Source organism: Pectinophora gossypiella, chromosome 14 (assembly GCF_024362695.1).
Source record: "Pectinophora gossypiella chromosome 14, ilPecGoss1.1, whole genome shotgun sequence".
Taxonomy (NCBI): Eukaryota; Metazoa; Arthropoda; class Insecta; order Lepidoptera; family Gelechiidae; genus Pectinophora; species Pectinophora gossypiella.
In genome coordinates this window covers 14,489,996-14,508,540 of record NC_065417.1, presented here as the reverse complement: position 1 = coordinate 14,508,540, position 18,545 = coordinate 14,489,996, and the positions used below count along the sequence as shown (strand labels likewise).

Genomic DNA, 18,545 nt, shown 5'->3' with positions numbered 1-18,545 from the left:
TTCGTATCTGACCAGGCTAGATAACAATTCGATGGTAATTTAGCGGAACAAACCAAAAAAACAAAAAAAAGAAAAAAAGAAAAAAAAAGAAGAATAAAAAAAAGAATTATAGGTGGACAAGGAACTTGTGGCACTTCGATAGAATCACCATATAAAACACATAAATCAGAATTACTAATTTAAGGTAATTATCATGGATAAACTTGTTGAAGGTCAATGTAACATTTTAAACTCTACGTCATTTCGCAAGGTGTTATGAGGAGAAGAAATGACAAGAAACTGCAACAGCAATACATCTTTTAAATCAATGTAGGTATACATTACAAGTTATTTAATACATTAAATACCTCATTAATTTTATAACAAGATTTTTTACATAAAGTAAGCTACACGTGAGCTTTAAAATTATTTTCTGACAAATTCAAAATAATTGATTGGTATTTTATTGTTAAAATGACGTCGGAAGAGGAAGGCCTCGGCGTACATACTGCAATCAGATCCAGGATGGTTTAAAGAAAGGCCAGGTTAAGAGTACTTTCAACTGGCGAGCATGCTGTCTTTGATGAGACTAGAAGAAGCGTAATTGGACTTCCGTGGTCTCTGCATTATCATCTCCCTAGCATTATTCCGTTTTTCACAGGGTCCACTTATCTAACCTGAAGATTTGACAGGTCCAGTTTTTTACAGAAGCGACTGCCTGTCTGACCCTCCAACCCGCGAAGGGAAAACCAGCCCAATACAGGTTAGGACACATACCTAGAAATTGCATTTCTCGGGACTGTGGGTTTCTTCACGATGTTTTCCTTCACCGCTGAGCACGTGATAATCATTTATGAACGAAATATGAATTCTAAAACAAATTCGACAATCATTGGTTTAGGCCTGTGCTGGATTCGAACCTGCGACCTCAAAGTGAAAGCCAAGCATTGTACCAACAAGGCTACAACGGCTCCGTGGTCTTTGCTTCCCCAACTGGAAACAGGCGGGATCTGATGTACCTATGTCAATATTAACGTGTTTAAAATTCGATTAAGCCAAGTGCCAAACGTTGTTTTCAATCGAACCAAATCGAAATTCAGCTTCTCTTTCTATGTCGGCGGAAAACAGACGTTTGTAAAAATACCTACGACAAGCCACATCGTACCAAATCCGACGGTAAATACAAGTTTGAACTAGATTATACAACGCTGTGGAGATAATGTTCGGATTGACGTCAGTAGGTTAAAGATGTGCTTAATGTTGTATCTCATTATTAAAGTAGCTGCTTATAAGTATCTATTACTACGCGTGTAACCATTGAAGATTAGGTATACTTCCATGATATGATATACGCTACTTCTATGATATTTATGTCAAAATGTGTCGCGTCTCTTATGTAGGTAAGTATATAGAGTACCGAATCTGTACAACATGCTGCCGGTCGACGTACGTCAGGAGTGCAATATGAATAAATTCAGTAATTCTTTATTCAAACATCTTATGCTAAAGATCGCTTAGCTATAAGTTAACTGTTAAAATAAAAATAAATGTAAGCGTTCCGTGCTTCGGAAGGCACGTTAAGCCGTTGGTCCCGGTTACAACTTACTGATGTAAGTACGTAGTCGTTATATGAGTCATGTCAGGGGCATTTGGCGGCTCAATAGTAAACCTGATACCAGGGTTGATGAGGTTGGTGATTCACGTCACAGCCCACACGATAGAAGAAGAAGATTGTAAACGGACTCCACTCCCTCAGACAAACCGAGCAATTGGTTTTGTGGGGTTTTCATTGTTTCAATAGTTTTTGTATCCTTATGAAAAATATACATTTTTATTGAGCACATAATTCTAGTAGTAAGTGATTCTATGTATTTTTTTTTTTTGTGTAATAAAGATTATTATTATTTATTTATTACTTACTTACACAGACTAATTTTAAGATCGCGGCAGCCGGAGTAATGTACTCGAAAAAAAACCAAAAACTTCTAACACTAATTTAATTACGACAAATTACAAGGTACAAAATTACTTACATACACAGCCTATATACGTCCCACTGCTGGGCACATGCCTCCCCTCAATCAACCGGAGGGGGTATGGAGCTTACTCCACCACGCTGCTCCAATGCGGGTTGGTGGAGGTGTTTTTACGGCTAATAGCCGGGACCAACGGCTTAACGTGCCCTCCGAAACATGGAATCATCTTACTTTTTCGGACAATCAGGTGATTTAAGCCTGAAAAGTCCGTACCAAACAAAGGACACTCTCACAAAGTGATTTCGACAATGTTCCCATCGGGAATCGAACCCGGACCTCCAGATCGTGAGCCTAACGCTCTAACCACTAGACCACGGAGGCTGTTACTGTTAATCACTTAAGTCTAAATGGCCGCAAGGATGACACACGATAAGACATAACACCAATATATTCCGTACTTTTACTACGTGATCAGGAAGTAAAACGCGATCTATGTATGTTTATTTTTCTTTACTGCTCCAGCATAGAATAGACAACATTTTATGAAAACAAGAGCGTAGAACGAAAATTGACAATGGCGCTCTATCAGAGAATATAATGACAAACACGTTATACACCTAAGTACACTGTAAGGGTACCTTTCCACCAGAGATGTGCTATGCAGCTATGCTGCGAAGATGTATAAGCTGCGCTACGAAACTATGTGACCCTTTCCACCAGCACTAAGCTATGTTGCTGTGCGAGGAAGCAAAGTAGCCGTGCTACGAGCTATGCTACGTATGGATAGTAGGGAACCGGCGGGTACACATCCACAGCACGCATCCATAGCTTGCATCCATAGCACGCATCCATAGCACGCATCCCTAGCACGCATCTATAACACGCATCCATAGCACGCCTCCATAGCACACATCTATACCACGCATCCTTCCATATAAAAAACATATCTTAGTTGAATCCGTTTCCACCGGTGCTATGCTATGTGCACCAATGAATATGATTGGTGGATATCAAACGCATCTGTAGCATCGTAGCATAGCACATCTCAGAGCTGTGCGAGTTAAATGTGTCGTACGAGGATGTGTAGCTGTGCTGTGGAAATGTAGAGGTTTCCAACAGAGCTGTGCGAGGTATTTGTCTCGTACGATGAAGTGTAGCGGAGCTGTTAAAATGCGCATTCGTGCGATACTTCGCACACGTTTCTCGCTTGTTTTCTATAGAATGACCTCGCTTCGCTAAACCCTTCTCCACCAGAGCTGAGCTGAGAGAGGCTAGGGAAATGAAGTGATTCTATTGGTGGAATTTTTTCTTCGCACACCGCTTAGCTACATCGCACAGCTCCGGTGGAAAAGCAGCCTAACCCTGTCCCTGGTAAAAGCCACGTCATATATCTTCTTTACACAAAATTAAAGTAGTTTTAAAACCTTTTCCTAGTAAAGTGCAGCCGGTAAACGTTATTAGATCGATATCCCCGAGGTCGGTTTACACTGGTTTGGTTGTTGTTTTTCAGCTCCAACTTTTGGAAGAGAACTGTTTAGTCTATCGTGTGGGCCGGTGCTATTGAGCCGCCAAAGGCCCCTGACATGACTCATGTAACGACTGCGTACTTACATCAGTAAGAAGTAACCGGGACCAACGGCTTAACGTGCCTTCCGAAGCACGGATCATCTTACTTTCTATCAGGTGATCAGCCTGTAATGTCCTAACCAAACCTCGGATCACAAAGTGAGTTTTGTAATTTGTCCCCATCGGGATTCGAACCCTGAACCTCCGGATCATGAGCATAGCGTTGATCCACTGGACCTCGGAGGGGATTATGTTTAATGAATAATAACATTTCTGAACTGGGTTGTGATAATTCCTTACGGGACTTAACGACATTAAGTAAAAATAAATATTTTGTAACAATAATTGTACTAATAAAAACTTTAAATACTTAAACACTTTCTAAAACAACAAAAATACCTTCACAAAAGGAAAGAGACATCATATGACGCACATAATCTTCTCTTTTCATGGCTTTTACGGTTCATTCCATTGTAGCAGTGCTCTTTGGTCCTATTTTTAACTTAATAGACCACTCGGTCGATGCTCAATCGTGGAAATCACCCATTCATTGAGATCCCGAACGCAAGTGCCTTGGTCAGGTATACTTTTAGGATAAATGACCGAAATGTAGAGATTTCGTCTTTATACAGAATGAAGTGGTTCACTGCTTTCAAGGAATTCAGTAACTGCTTTTGGACGACGTTCCTTGGAAGTTCCTTATAGTGGAAAACACATAATCGCATTATTGAAAAATCACATTTCAATGAAAATTATATTCCGCATAAAAATTGAGACTAAAATTTTTAATCTGCATTGAAACTAGCGTGTCTATTGCGAGGTTTTATTATTAAAACTCACATAAGAATAAATGTATTTGTATCCCATGGATACCTACACAAAATATTTTGAATAAAGTATAGTATTGAAATTGTTTATTTTAAAATAACTAAATTAATAAATACAACTAAATTAATGTTGATAATGGTGCTAATTCCTGTAAATACCATCTAATTTTATTTTAAGTTATATCTGTCATTATCTTATCCGCCGAAAAGGAAAGGGACAGGTAATCGACAAGCATAAAATTTATGGAACACACGTCAATTTTAAGCACAAATCTAAACCAACCGTCTAAAAATTTTACATCAGTCAATAACCCGACACATTCATTTACTCATTCTTCCTAAAATTAAGAGCTGTGAATCATCCGTCCCTTTCCTTTTAGACGGATATGAAAATGACGGATATAACTTAAAATAAAATTAGGTGGTGTCTCCAAGAATCGGTGCCAGTGTATGATAATACAAATAAATATGAATCATCATCAATTTAAGAGCCACGCTCTTGTCGGCGCAGCATTTTCCATGCTACTTTTTAAGGGAAAAATAGGGCAGTGGTTTCCCTCTTGCCTTCCGCCCCTCAGTACTCTGTCTGACGCAAGTGGGATGGCGCCCAGTCTATTACAAAGCCATACTAGGGACTCCTGTCCTCCGCCTCTGAATAGTACTGACAGTTACTGCTACCCTCTGTCAGGTTCCAGGTTACAGTCCCTGTGACTTGCCCCTTCCGTCCTGCATTGCCGTACCGATGGCTCCCATCTTCGCCTCTGCAACCGTTAAGGTCTTCACCCGTATCCCTGGCAAGGGTTCTACGTTATACCTAGTAGGTCTGGGTCCCTATTCGAACTCAACTACCATCTCACTCCGGCCTACTGAAGTAAGAGCCGCCCACCCCTGCGGCAAGGATTTTTTAAACAGGCGTTTAAGTACGTGGTTTTCACTATAAGGAGATATTTCACTATAGGGAACGAAGAAGCAAATGTTACACGTAGTAAATGTTTGAACGGATCTTTACGTGATATTTTAATAAGCCAAATACGATCTACTGTAAGTTCCATGAATTAGCTAAATGGTTTTTTTTGACGTGATTTATTGTAGATTTGCCGCAGATGGCATTAACTACTTGGCCGGACAAATGGGGAGCACTGAAGGCTCTCACCCGGTACAACGTTTAAGACAACATGCCTTTATATCAATTAAAGCTGCTTAGAAAAGTATGCGAGTAGTTGGTAATTTACTCATCCCGGCTTCCAAGTCCAAGTCCAAAATGTTACTCAAAATCTTGTCTCAAGTTAGGATTCTTAAACCAGTTTATTACCCGAATTTCTTTAAAATGTTCGTTTTCCAGCCAAAGACTTTCTGGTTTATAACTTCTATAAAGTAATAAATAACTGTAAATGGTTTTGAAACTCTACCCTTTAAGTTAACTGAAGATTATTATCATACACTAAGTAGTCGTTATGTAAAAGCCATTTCAATACCATTTTGTATTCATCGTCCATTAAAATTATAGCTGCTAGATTGGTTGATATGAATTGATTTAAGCCCATCTCTTAGACATTATTTCAGTGTGTTTTTATAGGTTGCTAAGCTAAACTCTTTACAAAAAATAATATATATTGTTGTTACAACGATATCATTCCAATTCTTCGCGTTTTCTTCACTGCCAGTCCCTATATATGATTGTAAAATCTGTTCAACTTAAAATATTTTAAATCTGGAGAAAATATTTTTTTTATTATGACAGTATTTTCATATAGATTGATGTTATAGTAATTGAGTTCCTTTTTTTTAAATGATTTTTATAATTTCAAAGCACGGCCATTATTTTTTGAACATATTTTCAACTGCAAAACTTTTCGCAACTTGATAAATGCAAAGCATAATGTTATTTCACAAATTAATTAAGTCTAGCTAGGTATTTTCTTTATACCCAGTCCAATAACTATTATAGAAGTATTCTAAGACCAGAATAATTTTTACGTCACTGCGACTTTTCGGGCGACTCCGAATTAAAAAAAAAAACTCCGTTTTTAACCCCAAATCTCTCCCTCTTTCCAGTGCTGCGGTCCGTGCGTTTGCCCCTGGTGCGGTGGTGTCTGGTGTGGGAGGTGCTCACGTCGCATGTCCAGATGTGCCTGGTGTCGAGGCACCCTGCGGACGCCTGCAGCTGTCTGCCTCGCTCTGCAGAGGCTGGTCAATGACCTCATGCTGCCGTGTCGGAACTATAGGTAAATAATTATTTCTAATTTTTCAGGCTTGCTTATGATTTGGTTAGAACATCGGAACCTAAAATAACCAGATTGTGATCATGGAGGAAAAGAATTATCTTATAAGACATTCTTTCTCGAGGCCAGACAAATTCACCCGGTTTTGATGTTAAAACCCGATTAAAAACCAGTTGAATACTATCCTCCCCTCGGGACCGCAGATGTGTTACAGAAATTTTGTAGTAGGTAGGTACGATAGAGGAAAGAAAAAAAGAAAGAAAAGTAAAATACGAAAAGAAAGAGAAAAAATGAAAGAGTTTGGCCTAAACTCCCCCAAGTTTAATACTGAAATGTTGTTAGGATGAAGAGTTAACGGTATAGTTTTAAAGATATTTAAATATCGAGCTCCATTGTAAGAACATAGTTCACCTGTTTAACTTTCAAAAATTCGACCTAATGTTCTAAGGATTATGACAATAATACAGTGACAATATTCTGCGATTCGTTTCGCGACTTCCTTTATGTCACTTTTATATCATATTTTTAAAATGTTCTTTTCAAACAAAATCCCGAAGCATTCTAAGTAATCCTATTACGGCAATTGTGCTATCCTCTATGGATGCTTGTCATAAAACAGCTTTATAACAGCCATAAAACGGCACGGATCGAAACACTTAATTTGGTCTCTTTTTGTTGGTCCAATAAATTTTTACTCAGCAAGATGAGCTATTGGTGCAAATAAATCGTAAAAGGCGGATTACGGTCTTTGTTAAGCGACTTTTATGAGGCTGCAATCTGAATTGATTTAAACTGTTATCGGACTAGGACTTTGTAATTTCCAATAAGAGTATCGTGGCCTACTTTCATCGTTGCCGGAATTTAAAGGTCGTGCCTTTTGTAATTATTTTCTGGGACTTTTTACATTTCGTACTAAACATCACATGGGTTTGCAGAAGAGTAACAAGTACCTTTTTTTTAACAGCTCTTGTACAACACAACAGGTCTTGTGGTTAGAGCGTTAGGCTCACGATCTGGTTCGATTCCCGATGGGGACATTGTCGAAATCACTTTTTGAGACTGTCCTTTGTTTGCTAAGGACTTTACAGGCTTGAATCACCTGATTGTCTGAAAAAAATAAGTTGATTCCGTGCTTCTGAGGGCCCGTTAAGCCGTGGGTCCCGGCTATTAGCCGTAAAAATACCACGACCAACCTGCAGCGGAGGAGCGTAGTGGAGTATACTCCATACCCCCTCCGGTTGATTGAGGGGAGGCCTGTGCCCAGCAGGGGGACGTATATAGGCTGCTCATGAAAGCACCTTTTTGAAATCACATTTTTATGTGATTTTCTTCAACAAAACGTCGTTTTATTTCTAATTATTCCCAGTAAAATTTGAGACAACAATATGCACAGTTTAATTAATACATTTTCCAAGCTAAGTTCTAAAATAGCAACAGATTTAATTATTTCTTCGAAAATTGTAACAGGATCATAGGCTTAAACCTTATTGGTATTCCCCGTGGCTTCCGGTGAAGTGAAAACAATATTTTTGTACTTAAGTGGGTACTGGGAAACTTCCACACTTACTAATTTCTTTTTTATCACTTATTGGCCTCTAATATCGATCCACCAGCTCACAATCTCTTAAGATTGTCTTTTATTAAATACGTACATAACGGTCTCGGTGGCATAGTTGTTAGAGCGTTAGTCTCGCGATTAGGCGGACCTGGGTTCGATTCCTGGTGCACATCTATCACAAAAATCACTTTGTAATCTCTAGATTGGTTAGATCATTGCGGGCTCATCCGATTGTCAAGTCCTGGCTACTATTTACTTAAGGACCTAGTCATTAAGAGCTAGTTCAGGGGCCTCTGGCGGCTCAATAGTAACCCTGAAATCGATCATTGATCTCACAACTCACACGAGAGAAGAACGCATACTAACAATGTTAGTAATCTATCTTTTGATAATCCGATCTACCAGGCAACAATCCTGAAACCATCTAGATCTGTTATTATCAACCTTGAAGACAAAGACTTGATGCGCCTGATACGTATTAATTTTGAGCTTCATATATCATTTCAATGATATTATATATGTCTGTCTGTTTGAAAAGGGTAATTGCTAAATGGTTTCGTGGGTACAATGAGATCTTGACGAGTAATTTGACTCTGTTGACATTGCTATTCAAATTCGGCGACTATTAACCATTGTTTTCTAAGTAGGTAACTCTGCCCTCAGTGATCTTTGTAGTAGATGTAGACCAGAATACCCTTAAAAAGTAAGAAATCCGTTCGGCTGCTTATCGGAGAAGTTTATGAGATTATGTTATCGTCAACAGAATGGCTAAACTCGCACAATAGCTAACCTCCATCTTTGAACATCAATACCGAATATCACCTCGATAAAGATTAGGGCCACAATCATAACTCACCGAGACGCTAAGGCCATGACACCAAATAATTTATATTAAAATGGAATCGATTCCACAGCGTCGTCAAGTTGCAAAAGCGTGGCCAAGTTGCCAAAGCGGGCTAAGTTAACAAAGCATCGTTGCTAAGTTTTCAAAACGTCGCCAAGAGTCTTGTCAGCCACACATTTCAATACAATGTTTATTTGGTCCCGATAAAAAAGAAATTGTCTAGTTTAGTCGGGAAGAAGTAAACATACATCCTCACGCACATACACACACCTTCACCCTCTTTCACACATGGGTACACAAAAACACCCCCACACAGTCATTTCACATACCCTCCCTGTTGGTATAATGTTTATAAGTATTTTTTTTTCTATTATATTGAGCCACAGTTCCAAACAGTTTCAATTACCTACATATGTATTTCTCTGAATGTGTATTACTAACAACCATATAATGTGAATAATAGGCTAAGGCTGTTGTTTTCCCAAATAAAAAAAAATAACTCCCGACTATTTTCCATCGGGGTAAGCAGAGACTCCATTTGCTTTGCTCCTGACTTGATCCTTACCTACTTCTTCATACTTCATCCACATTAATCAATCGATTCATACACGCACGCTGTAAAAGTTATGATGTACGAGTTAAATGATGCTATAGCAACGACATTATAAAAACCACTTTGTTAATGGACGCAATTTTCTATTCTTTAAATCTGGACAAACCTATTTGCTACTTAATTAATTAAATGGATAGCTGGGAGTGTCCCCTGAAGAATTACAATGTCGCTTTCTTGAAGGTAAGAGTAAGTAAGATTACCAACAAAAACATCTCTTTAATTAAAAATCCCTTAAACTACTTAACTATAAAAAATAGTTAAATCAACTATAGGTAAATTAAATTTAGTGTCTATTTTTGACCAAAAGTAATGTTAGATGTCTTACTTGAAAATACAATTAGTTATAATCTGTGAAAATCATTAGAAATATGCTAAAATATTTGTCTGTTTTGTGCTCCGCGAGTTGAGTGTAATCTATCTGTCTTTGACTGCCTACTTACTGAAACTCATGAATAAATTATGTTTTATAGACGTGTTACTACATGACTATGTTTATTTTAAACCGTCTTTGGAGAAGATTGTTTCATTAGCATAATCGTGACTATATTGTCATAAAACCTTTAAAAAAAGTTTGCGTAGTGCACATTTTAATAAAACAACAACCACAATTATAAGTAAAGATAGTGCAATCTATAACATATTTGTTAGCAAAAAGATAAAAACAATTGGTCTCTCCAATTGATATAGAGAATTAGTCACTCCAGGGGTTGACATGGTTACCTTACGTCAGTCCCAAATATTTTTATCACTGTCACTGTAATTCAATTAAATTATCTCTCTCTTGTCTACAGACGCGGCTGCACAGAACTCCTCACCGCTACAACAAGAGCGAAGCACGAAGAAGATTGCAAATACGACACGATGACGTGTCCGATCACTGCCAACTGCTGTTCTGTGCCCTTCGAGGAACTATCGTCCCACCTACAAGCTACCCACAACATCATAGCAGTTTACTCACAGAAGATCAAAATATTAATAGAGAACTTCCAAACGAAGCTAAAGAAGACAGCGTGTTGTAGAACGAAGTACAAGATAGTCTTACTCTATCAGAAGAGTGCCTTTATCATCAAAGTGTGTATTTACAACTACCATGTAAGAGTAGAAGTAATGAGAAGGAAGCTCGGCTACATAGCTGATGCTAAACAAGAAAGTAAGAAAAGCGAATACTGTGCTCTAGTAGAGTTCCAAAGCAAAGCCCTTTGTACTAAATCAGCTATTATGATAGAAAATGAGACATATGGGAAGAAAGCTGAAGTACAATGGAATGATGTAATAATGAAATCTGACACGGATGAAGCTATTACTATACATGTCAATATTGGCAAAGCCGATAATGAAAATAGGAAAGACGTTGGTGAAACATAGGTGTCAATGGACAATGTTATATGGACCAATTTTTAAAGTTTAGTAAGTATGCAAGTACCGTCGCGATGATAGTGGCTATGTGATTCAAGTTAAGGTGCCATTCGAAGAAGCTTCGGCATCTTAAAGTTACTTCTGTTGAAAACAAAACGTAAAAAAGTTCCACCATGTAGTCATTTCGAGAGGATCTTGCTATTTAAGCTATTTGTATTGTAATAACTAATGATCCAAAATAAATAAAGATGCTGTAACAGAATAGTACTATTAGCGCAGATACCTACCTATAAAATCTCTAAGTGAAAAGGGTACCCAAATTGACAAACCAAAATAAACAAAACAATGACATGTCAAAATTATAGCTCGACAGTAAACGATGTAATTTTCACATCGTTATACCATCCTTATTAAATTTGATTGGACTATGAAATTATAAAGAGATCACAATTTAAGTTAATGTATTATGCAAATGTGGTGTAAAATCCATGATCAATGATGTTCCCAAAGTGGCAATGTTCCCATTGTAAAAACCCTTTTGTGCTGTCCTAAGTGCCCTAACATCTGTACTATTAAAGACCTGTACGAAGCCACTGAAATGCCGTAAGCGTGGCCAATTATTGGTCAGCAAAAATTTTGTTTCGATCGCCATCGACTCGCAAAGAAGAAGAAGTAAAGACACTGGTTCAAATTGTTCTTTCTTGTACTCTGGCCTTATCTGCCTAAAAGTTAGGTAGTAAAGCTCCTTCTACAAAGTTTTGCGCCTTTTTACTGATGGGAATGTTCCCAAAGTGGGAATGTTCCCAAAGTGGGAATGTTCCCAAAGCGGGAATGTTCCCAAAGTGGGAATGTTCCCAAAGTGGAAATGTTCTCAAAGTGGGAATTTTCCCAAAGTGGGAATGTTCCCAAAGTGGGAATGTTCCCAGAGTGTCATCATTGATCATCACTGTCCATGATAGACCATTCCGGAGAACGCGTGACTTACATCGTGGTATCACGGGTGCGAATTCCGGTTCGGGCTTTAAACCACTGAAGTCGACTTTTATGAGTTTGAAGTCATGTTTGGATCTTAGATAATTGATATAACGTGGTTTCCTGGGTGGTCGCAGTTAGACATAGCTTGTGATGCTATATGTTACGTTTCTATGTCAAAATTCCATAAAAGAGACATATTAATTGTACTTAGTGTAAGGCAACAGATTGTGGCCAAATGTGACTGAATTAGTCTTAAACTTAGTCTAAATGTAGCAGTTAAGTACCATAATGAATAAAGTTAGTATTTTCTCAGACGTCGAGTTTTTATATTCCTAAACTTTTCCAATATTTTCTAAAAGAATACATTCATTTGAATATTTTAATCAAGAAGATGGAATGGGATACCGAAATTGAGAATTAATATACTTTGAATATAAGTAATGTTCAAAAGAAACGATGAATAATTACGATGAAATGTGAGATGTGAAATCAGAAATACCTTATCTTAATTAAATCGGAACTTGACGAAGATGCTTATCTTCTTCTCCATTGAATTATCTTCTGGCTGACACTAGGTTTGGGAAAAACGGCTCAGGATTTACTCTAAGACCTTTTATATTGTATTTTTTATCACTCACACGTTCTCAAGTGATGTTGTATTTTATCCTTATGTCTAGAAAAGCTGATGGGGAGAAAGGTCCGACCAGTTGTACTATAATTATAGATATGTGTGCCAATCACAAATGCGCCACGTGATAAAATTATCGATCGATTCAATAAATTTTGTCGCAATCGATAACTTTGTTATTTCCCTAACATGCGTAGCACGTGATTTTGTTCGTATTTTGATAGAACGACATGACTTATTTGGGTGCACAAACGATAAAATCGATAAAACGACGTAATTGTATCGTCAAAATCGATAAAATGCACAGTTTGTTTACTCAAATAGTATGGGGAACTGTGAAAATTTAAGAAAAGTCAACAGTAGCGACAAGACAAAAAAAAAAGAAAAGAAAGGAAAACATGAAACAGTAGGACTAGGGCCCTGTGCTGGGAGGTTTTCTGGCCACGTCTTTCCCTCAGCGTTACAGATTCCGATGTGGTAGTAGTATTAGTATAATGTAATTAAAATTTTTGACGTTCAAAAAGCGCTAACTTTGTAAGCCAATTTTGAAAAATAAATATTTTTAAATTTTTTAATTTAAATTTGACATCTGATGGGATATTTTGAAAGATTTTATCCTCATTTATGAAAAATAAAGAAGGCTTTAATAGTTATGTCGAGTTAAGGCGCTATTTGATATCAAAACATTTCAGAAATGACTTCAAAGAAATAATATTTGCCGAGACAGTAAGTACCTTTGCAGAGCATTCAAGCATAGAGAAAAACCGTCAAATAGTAAGTAATTGAAAATAATAAATTGTGTAAACCGAACAGAAAATAAAATTCACTCACATTCAGCCCTTTCATTTCGATGAAAGTTTAACATCAAAGTTACGAAAAGTGTGGTGAGTAGCACCCCTAGGTAAGTCGATATTTGGGGAAAATTTCAAATTTCTCTTCACGGCCATATATTTTACTGGAATTTTATTTAAAAATCGGTCGAGAACGCTTTGAGCGTTTGAGAATTCCGTGACATTTTTTGCCATAGAAAAAAAGGAAACAAGATTATTTAAGTTGCAGAAGTTTTGAGTTTTAGTAGATACAGCGCTTGATCAAAAATGCGGCAAAAACTTGGCGCTTGTTTAGCTATACATTAGTACACAGCGGTATATACATTCAATAAAATCGTGTCAAATTAAGAAAGTACGCATCGTCTTATTATGTACGTGTAATAGCGCGTGGTGCTTCGTAACGCGGTCGGGTTATACTGCGAAAATTAAAATGTTTATACTATGATAACATGCACAATGTTATTACTTATTAGAAATTATATGATGTTCCACTCTTCCTTTTTCGCTTTGAGCTTCTATTTTTGCAAGTTTTTACCACGCACTTCCCCGTGTTGCTAGTTCGGCGCCTAATCGCGCACTGAGGTAAAGTACTGACAACGTCGCTACATTAACAGTAACTTTTTGTCCCAGTTTTGAGCACTGATGTTCAATCTACGGTAGTATTAGTAAATCTACGGTGGACCCACAAATACCTTTCCTTCAGCTGGTTTGCACGCAAAATAGGTTAAAGAAACTGTAGAGAGATTTTTCTTCTACAGTTTTTTCGTTTCTCTATAGTTTTCTATAAACACTGAATATAGAGATGAACTAAAAGAAAATCAAAATCGGAACACTCAAACAGGAGGTCTTTGTTCGTTCAGGTCTACACGAGCAGGAAGAAATAAACAAAACAAAACCAAAACCTTGTTCGGTACGGAACACTGAAAAACAATAAAGAGTAGATGAGGCGCGATAATTTTTAATCCCAAACCGTATTTTAATTTTGAAAGAGAATAATTAACGCTTCTTATTTATGAACTTTTCAAGGAGTTCCTATTCAGAATTCTTAGAAAATATAATTAGCAAATTGATTGTTTTATATTCCGGTGTTATTTTGGTTAGTGGCTCACATATTTAGGTCAACGATTAAAACTTATAATACGACCTATATCTCACTGTTTGGCAGGGAGTAAGGAGTATACATCTTCCGGCCAAGTAGATAATGCCATCCGCGGCAAATCTACAATAAGTCACGTCAAAAAAAAAAGTAGTATACATCACTATTAGGCTGCACCAGTGCGGATTGGTGGGAGTGTTCCGGTGACTTTCGAAGCTCGTTCACGAACGAATAACACTTCGCGAGATTGTCATTTGGTTAGGCTAGCAACAATATTGACATTGCAATTTGATTCACCTGATTGTTGAACAAGATGATCTTCTCTTCTATCGTGTGGGTTGTGAGGTGGATTACCAACCTCATCAACCATGGCTCATGTAACGACTACTTACTTACATCAGTAAGTAGTAACCGGGACCAACAGCTTAAAGTGCCTTCCGAATCACGGATCATCTTACTTTTGGACAATGAGAAGATCAGCCTGTAATGGGTGTAAGGTGATGAGCCATGTCAGGGGCCTTTGGCGGCTCAATAGTAACCCTCACTAGGGTTGATGAGGTTGGTACTCCACCTCACAATCCACACGATAGAAGAAGCCTGTAATGTCCTAACCAAACTAGGGATCACAAAGCAAGCAAGTAGGCAGCAAAATGATCATCCACCATACTATACAATTTTCCTGCGCGCGGCGTTGGTATGAACATAACCACGCATGCGAGAATATGTATACGTATTGTCGCCTATAGTGAAAACCTCGGCAGTTCCTTTTTAAAAATCACATTCTTTATAATATATATTTTTTTTAAATTCAATATTAATAAAGTCAAAAGTAAAATTTTTATTTTCTACCTGAATTGAAACTAGCGAGTACGCGAGTCTATTACGAGGTTTTGTTAACGAATATCACATTCGAATGTGTTTTCTTTTTTTAAAAATGTTATGGTTTTCACTAATCGCAAGGCTTTATTAAATCTAATCAACATGTCAAAATTTCTAAGTACATAAATCACTATTTACACTAGGGCGACGGTTTTACAATCAAACGTGACAAAACGCTGCTACGATATTTGAAACTTGTTTTCGACGCGCAAGCTTGAATATTTGAACATTCCCTTAATAGTATCTTAATAACAATATTCAAAATATTCCCTTTGTAGTGTTGCATGTTCATCTCTCAAGGAGATTAAATCCTTAATTGCAAGCTAGAGAAATACTTGTAAGTTGTGAACTAAACTATTGCGTAGATGTTCTGAGAGAACTTGCACATTGTTTTAGCACATAGTTCTAATATTTATTAAGTACTTAGTTCTTAGTTCTACATTATTAAGTTCTTGGATTTCCTTTTTTATCAAATCAAATCAAATATACTTCATTGCACAGAACTAAATTTCAACAATCAGACATAACACATGAATACAGTACAATTTGAGCGGCCTTGTTGCTCTAGAGCAATTTCTTCCAGGCAACCACCAAAAGGAAATAAACATTTACATACAACTTGGATGCGGGATGGTGCAACAAAAAATAAATACCTAAAAGTAAAACCAGTAATAAAGTATAGTTTAAGTATAGGTAGTAAGTTAGTATAGTTTATCAGTAAGTAAGTAATTTAATCGCAGGAATAGGTTTATTTATTTGTTACGTAACACTGGCCGATAAACGACGGTACTGTCGTGGTGGCAATCGTCCTGTGTATTTTTTTCATAAGAAGTCACTGTAGTCCTGTGGTTCATCTGCTTGCTTCTCAAACGGAGAGCGTCGCTTCGAACCCTGGTACGGGACTTGCACCAGCGACTTATTAATTTAAGTGCAATTGCAGCAATTGTCACTAACATAGTTGCAAAATCAAAAATCAATGCATAAATGCGTAAATGTTGTGATCAATGCATAATCCTCTTTCACCCTTAGGTTGCCTGGCAGAAATTGCTGTTTAGCAATAAGGCAGCCTATTGTGCTTATGTTTTTATTTGTATGTTTATGTCCTTTGTATATGTTGTTGTACAATAAAGTATTATTGATTGATTGATTGACAATTGCGTCAATTATTATACCTCTAGACGGCGATACGGCTCACCTATCACGTTGGTCTAACAGAAAGCTCGATGAGGGTCTTACTTAGTTAATCTTGCGATGGATGTACCTCTGACGACCCCAATTGGGATATAGTCGTGACGTCCGCTAAAAAGATTACCAGCGCAAGTCAATTATATCACGTACGTGTCAGCTGCGTTTAAAAGCAGGCTGCATACTGTAGCTGGGTACATTGGAACTCACCTCACGTTCGCTATGAGTGACGTTCACAAATTGTATCCGCTCTGAATTCAAAATGGTTCGCATAAACGTCTGTAGATAAATATTTTGTAAAAGATCGTTCTTTTTACGAGTACATTGACTCTCGAAGTAGGTATATAGAGATATCAGTGACAACGTAACGAAAACTTTCAGGGATGATTCAGACCACGATTCTGAGTTGATATCGGTATTCGTTACGATGTCACAAACACCCTGTAAAAGTGTCAGAACATGAAAAAAAAACATATTCTTCTTATAAGAACAGAACTACTAAGTTATTATAATTAAAATGGGTTAATAATAACGGGTTCTTACCGCGTTTAAATCAAGGATATTATAACAGTGTCGAAATATCGGGAGTCTCATATCACTGATTTAAACGCGGTAAGAACCCGTTATTGTGTGTTTTAAATATGATAATAACCGCGTAAACTTAAAGCAATGTACTAAGTTATTGTTACACATTCTTATATATTTTATGATCTGCTTTTTGCCCATGGCTTCACTCGCGTTAAATTCGGGGTAACACGGTTATCCTTCTATGGAAACTGCAAAAAGTCCCATATAAAATTTCACCCCCTCTATGAAGGGGTTGGGGGCAGATCTCCAAAAAAAAAAGGTGTACGTTTTTTTTTTGTTAGTCACAAATAGTCCGCATACCAATTTTTAGCTTTCTACCTTGAAAATTGAACGCATTTTGATTTCTTAAAAAGACGTTTTCTTTACGTTAAAACGGTCATTATAACGTGGCGCTAGTTTAGTCTGATCTCCATAATATTTTGATCTATCTATTTCCTCAGACCCTTGAGGTATTTCAAAACTAATACGAAACCCACCACCACTTTGTTCTACATAAAGCCCTGTTGACAAGAATCACGCAGTGTGATTTATTGCTTGGCCACAGTTGCGTGACAAGTTGACGAGTCCCTCGAGGCTAGAGGAGCAACACTTTGTAAGTTCTGTGATCCAAACTAATGCCACTAAGCGGTACTGACCACTGATCACGACTGGTGCCGGCCTTTTTAGTATAATAATGTTATTCTTTATTTTGTATCTATGCTTTTGAATCTACGGCTCCTGTAGAGTGACGGGTTTGGTAACATGGAGTGTTGGTAAGACACACTACTTAAATTAAAAGTCACGGATGCTATAAAATCAACACTTCGGGACCACGATACCGACCGCGCCGGCGTGGACGAAGATTTCCCTCATTCAACGCTATCGGGGTACCGAAGTGGTGATGTAGCATTCAACCTGTGACTTTTATTTTAAGTAGAGTGAGCTGAGACTAGATGAGCACCACTTTCTAACGCCACTAAGCGCCATTCACCACCACATTAAGACTGGTGCTTGCCACTACAATATTGATTATCTTTATTTTGTAACTATGCTTTCGAATCTATGACTCCTGTAGAGCTGGGACGGGTTTGGTAACACGCATTAATTGCAAACAATCACACAAGTGACATTAATGTCACGGCTTCAAATGCCAAAATGCAACACTTTGGAACCCCGATACCGACCGCGCTGGCGTGGTCGACGATTTCCGAAACCCATACCCGAGAAATGCTTTTGGGAGTATGTGATATAACCAGTATTGGGTTGGTTTTCCCTTCGCACGTTGGAAGGTCAGACAGGCAGTCATTTCTTGAAAAAATCGGATCGGAAATCTTTAGGTTAGGTAAACGGACCCTGTGAATACGAGATAACGCTAGGAAGATGATGATTATCACTCAACTTTAACAGGTAGATCGAGTCAAAGAGACCGCTCTGAATCGCACCC

At 37.7% G+C, this 18,545-nt stretch overlaps 2 protein-coding genes across 9 annotated transcripts in view; one reads left to right on the top strand and one right to left on the bottom strand.

The window, feature by feature from the left end:
- The window catches only part of LOC126372787 (uncharacterized), a 469,025-nt gene extending 456,795 nt beyond the window's left edge, over positions 1–12,230 (top strand). For all 8 annotated transcript variants that reach the window (XM_050018677.1, XM_050018682.1, XM_050018681.1 and 5 more), the window contains 2 exons: positions 6,404–6,573; positions 10,377–12,230. In XM_050018677.1, the coding sequence (XP_049874634.1) occupies positions 6,404–6,573; positions 10,377–10,950 (744 nt within the window). In that variant the 3' untranslated portion in view covers positions 10,951–12,230. The remainder of the gene's footprint in view (positions 1–6,403; positions 6,574–10,376) is intronic.
- Positions 1–18,545, bottom strand: part of LOC126372724 (adenylate cyclase type 2-like) — a 201,439-nt gene that overhangs the window by 105,567 nt on the left and 77,327 nt on the right.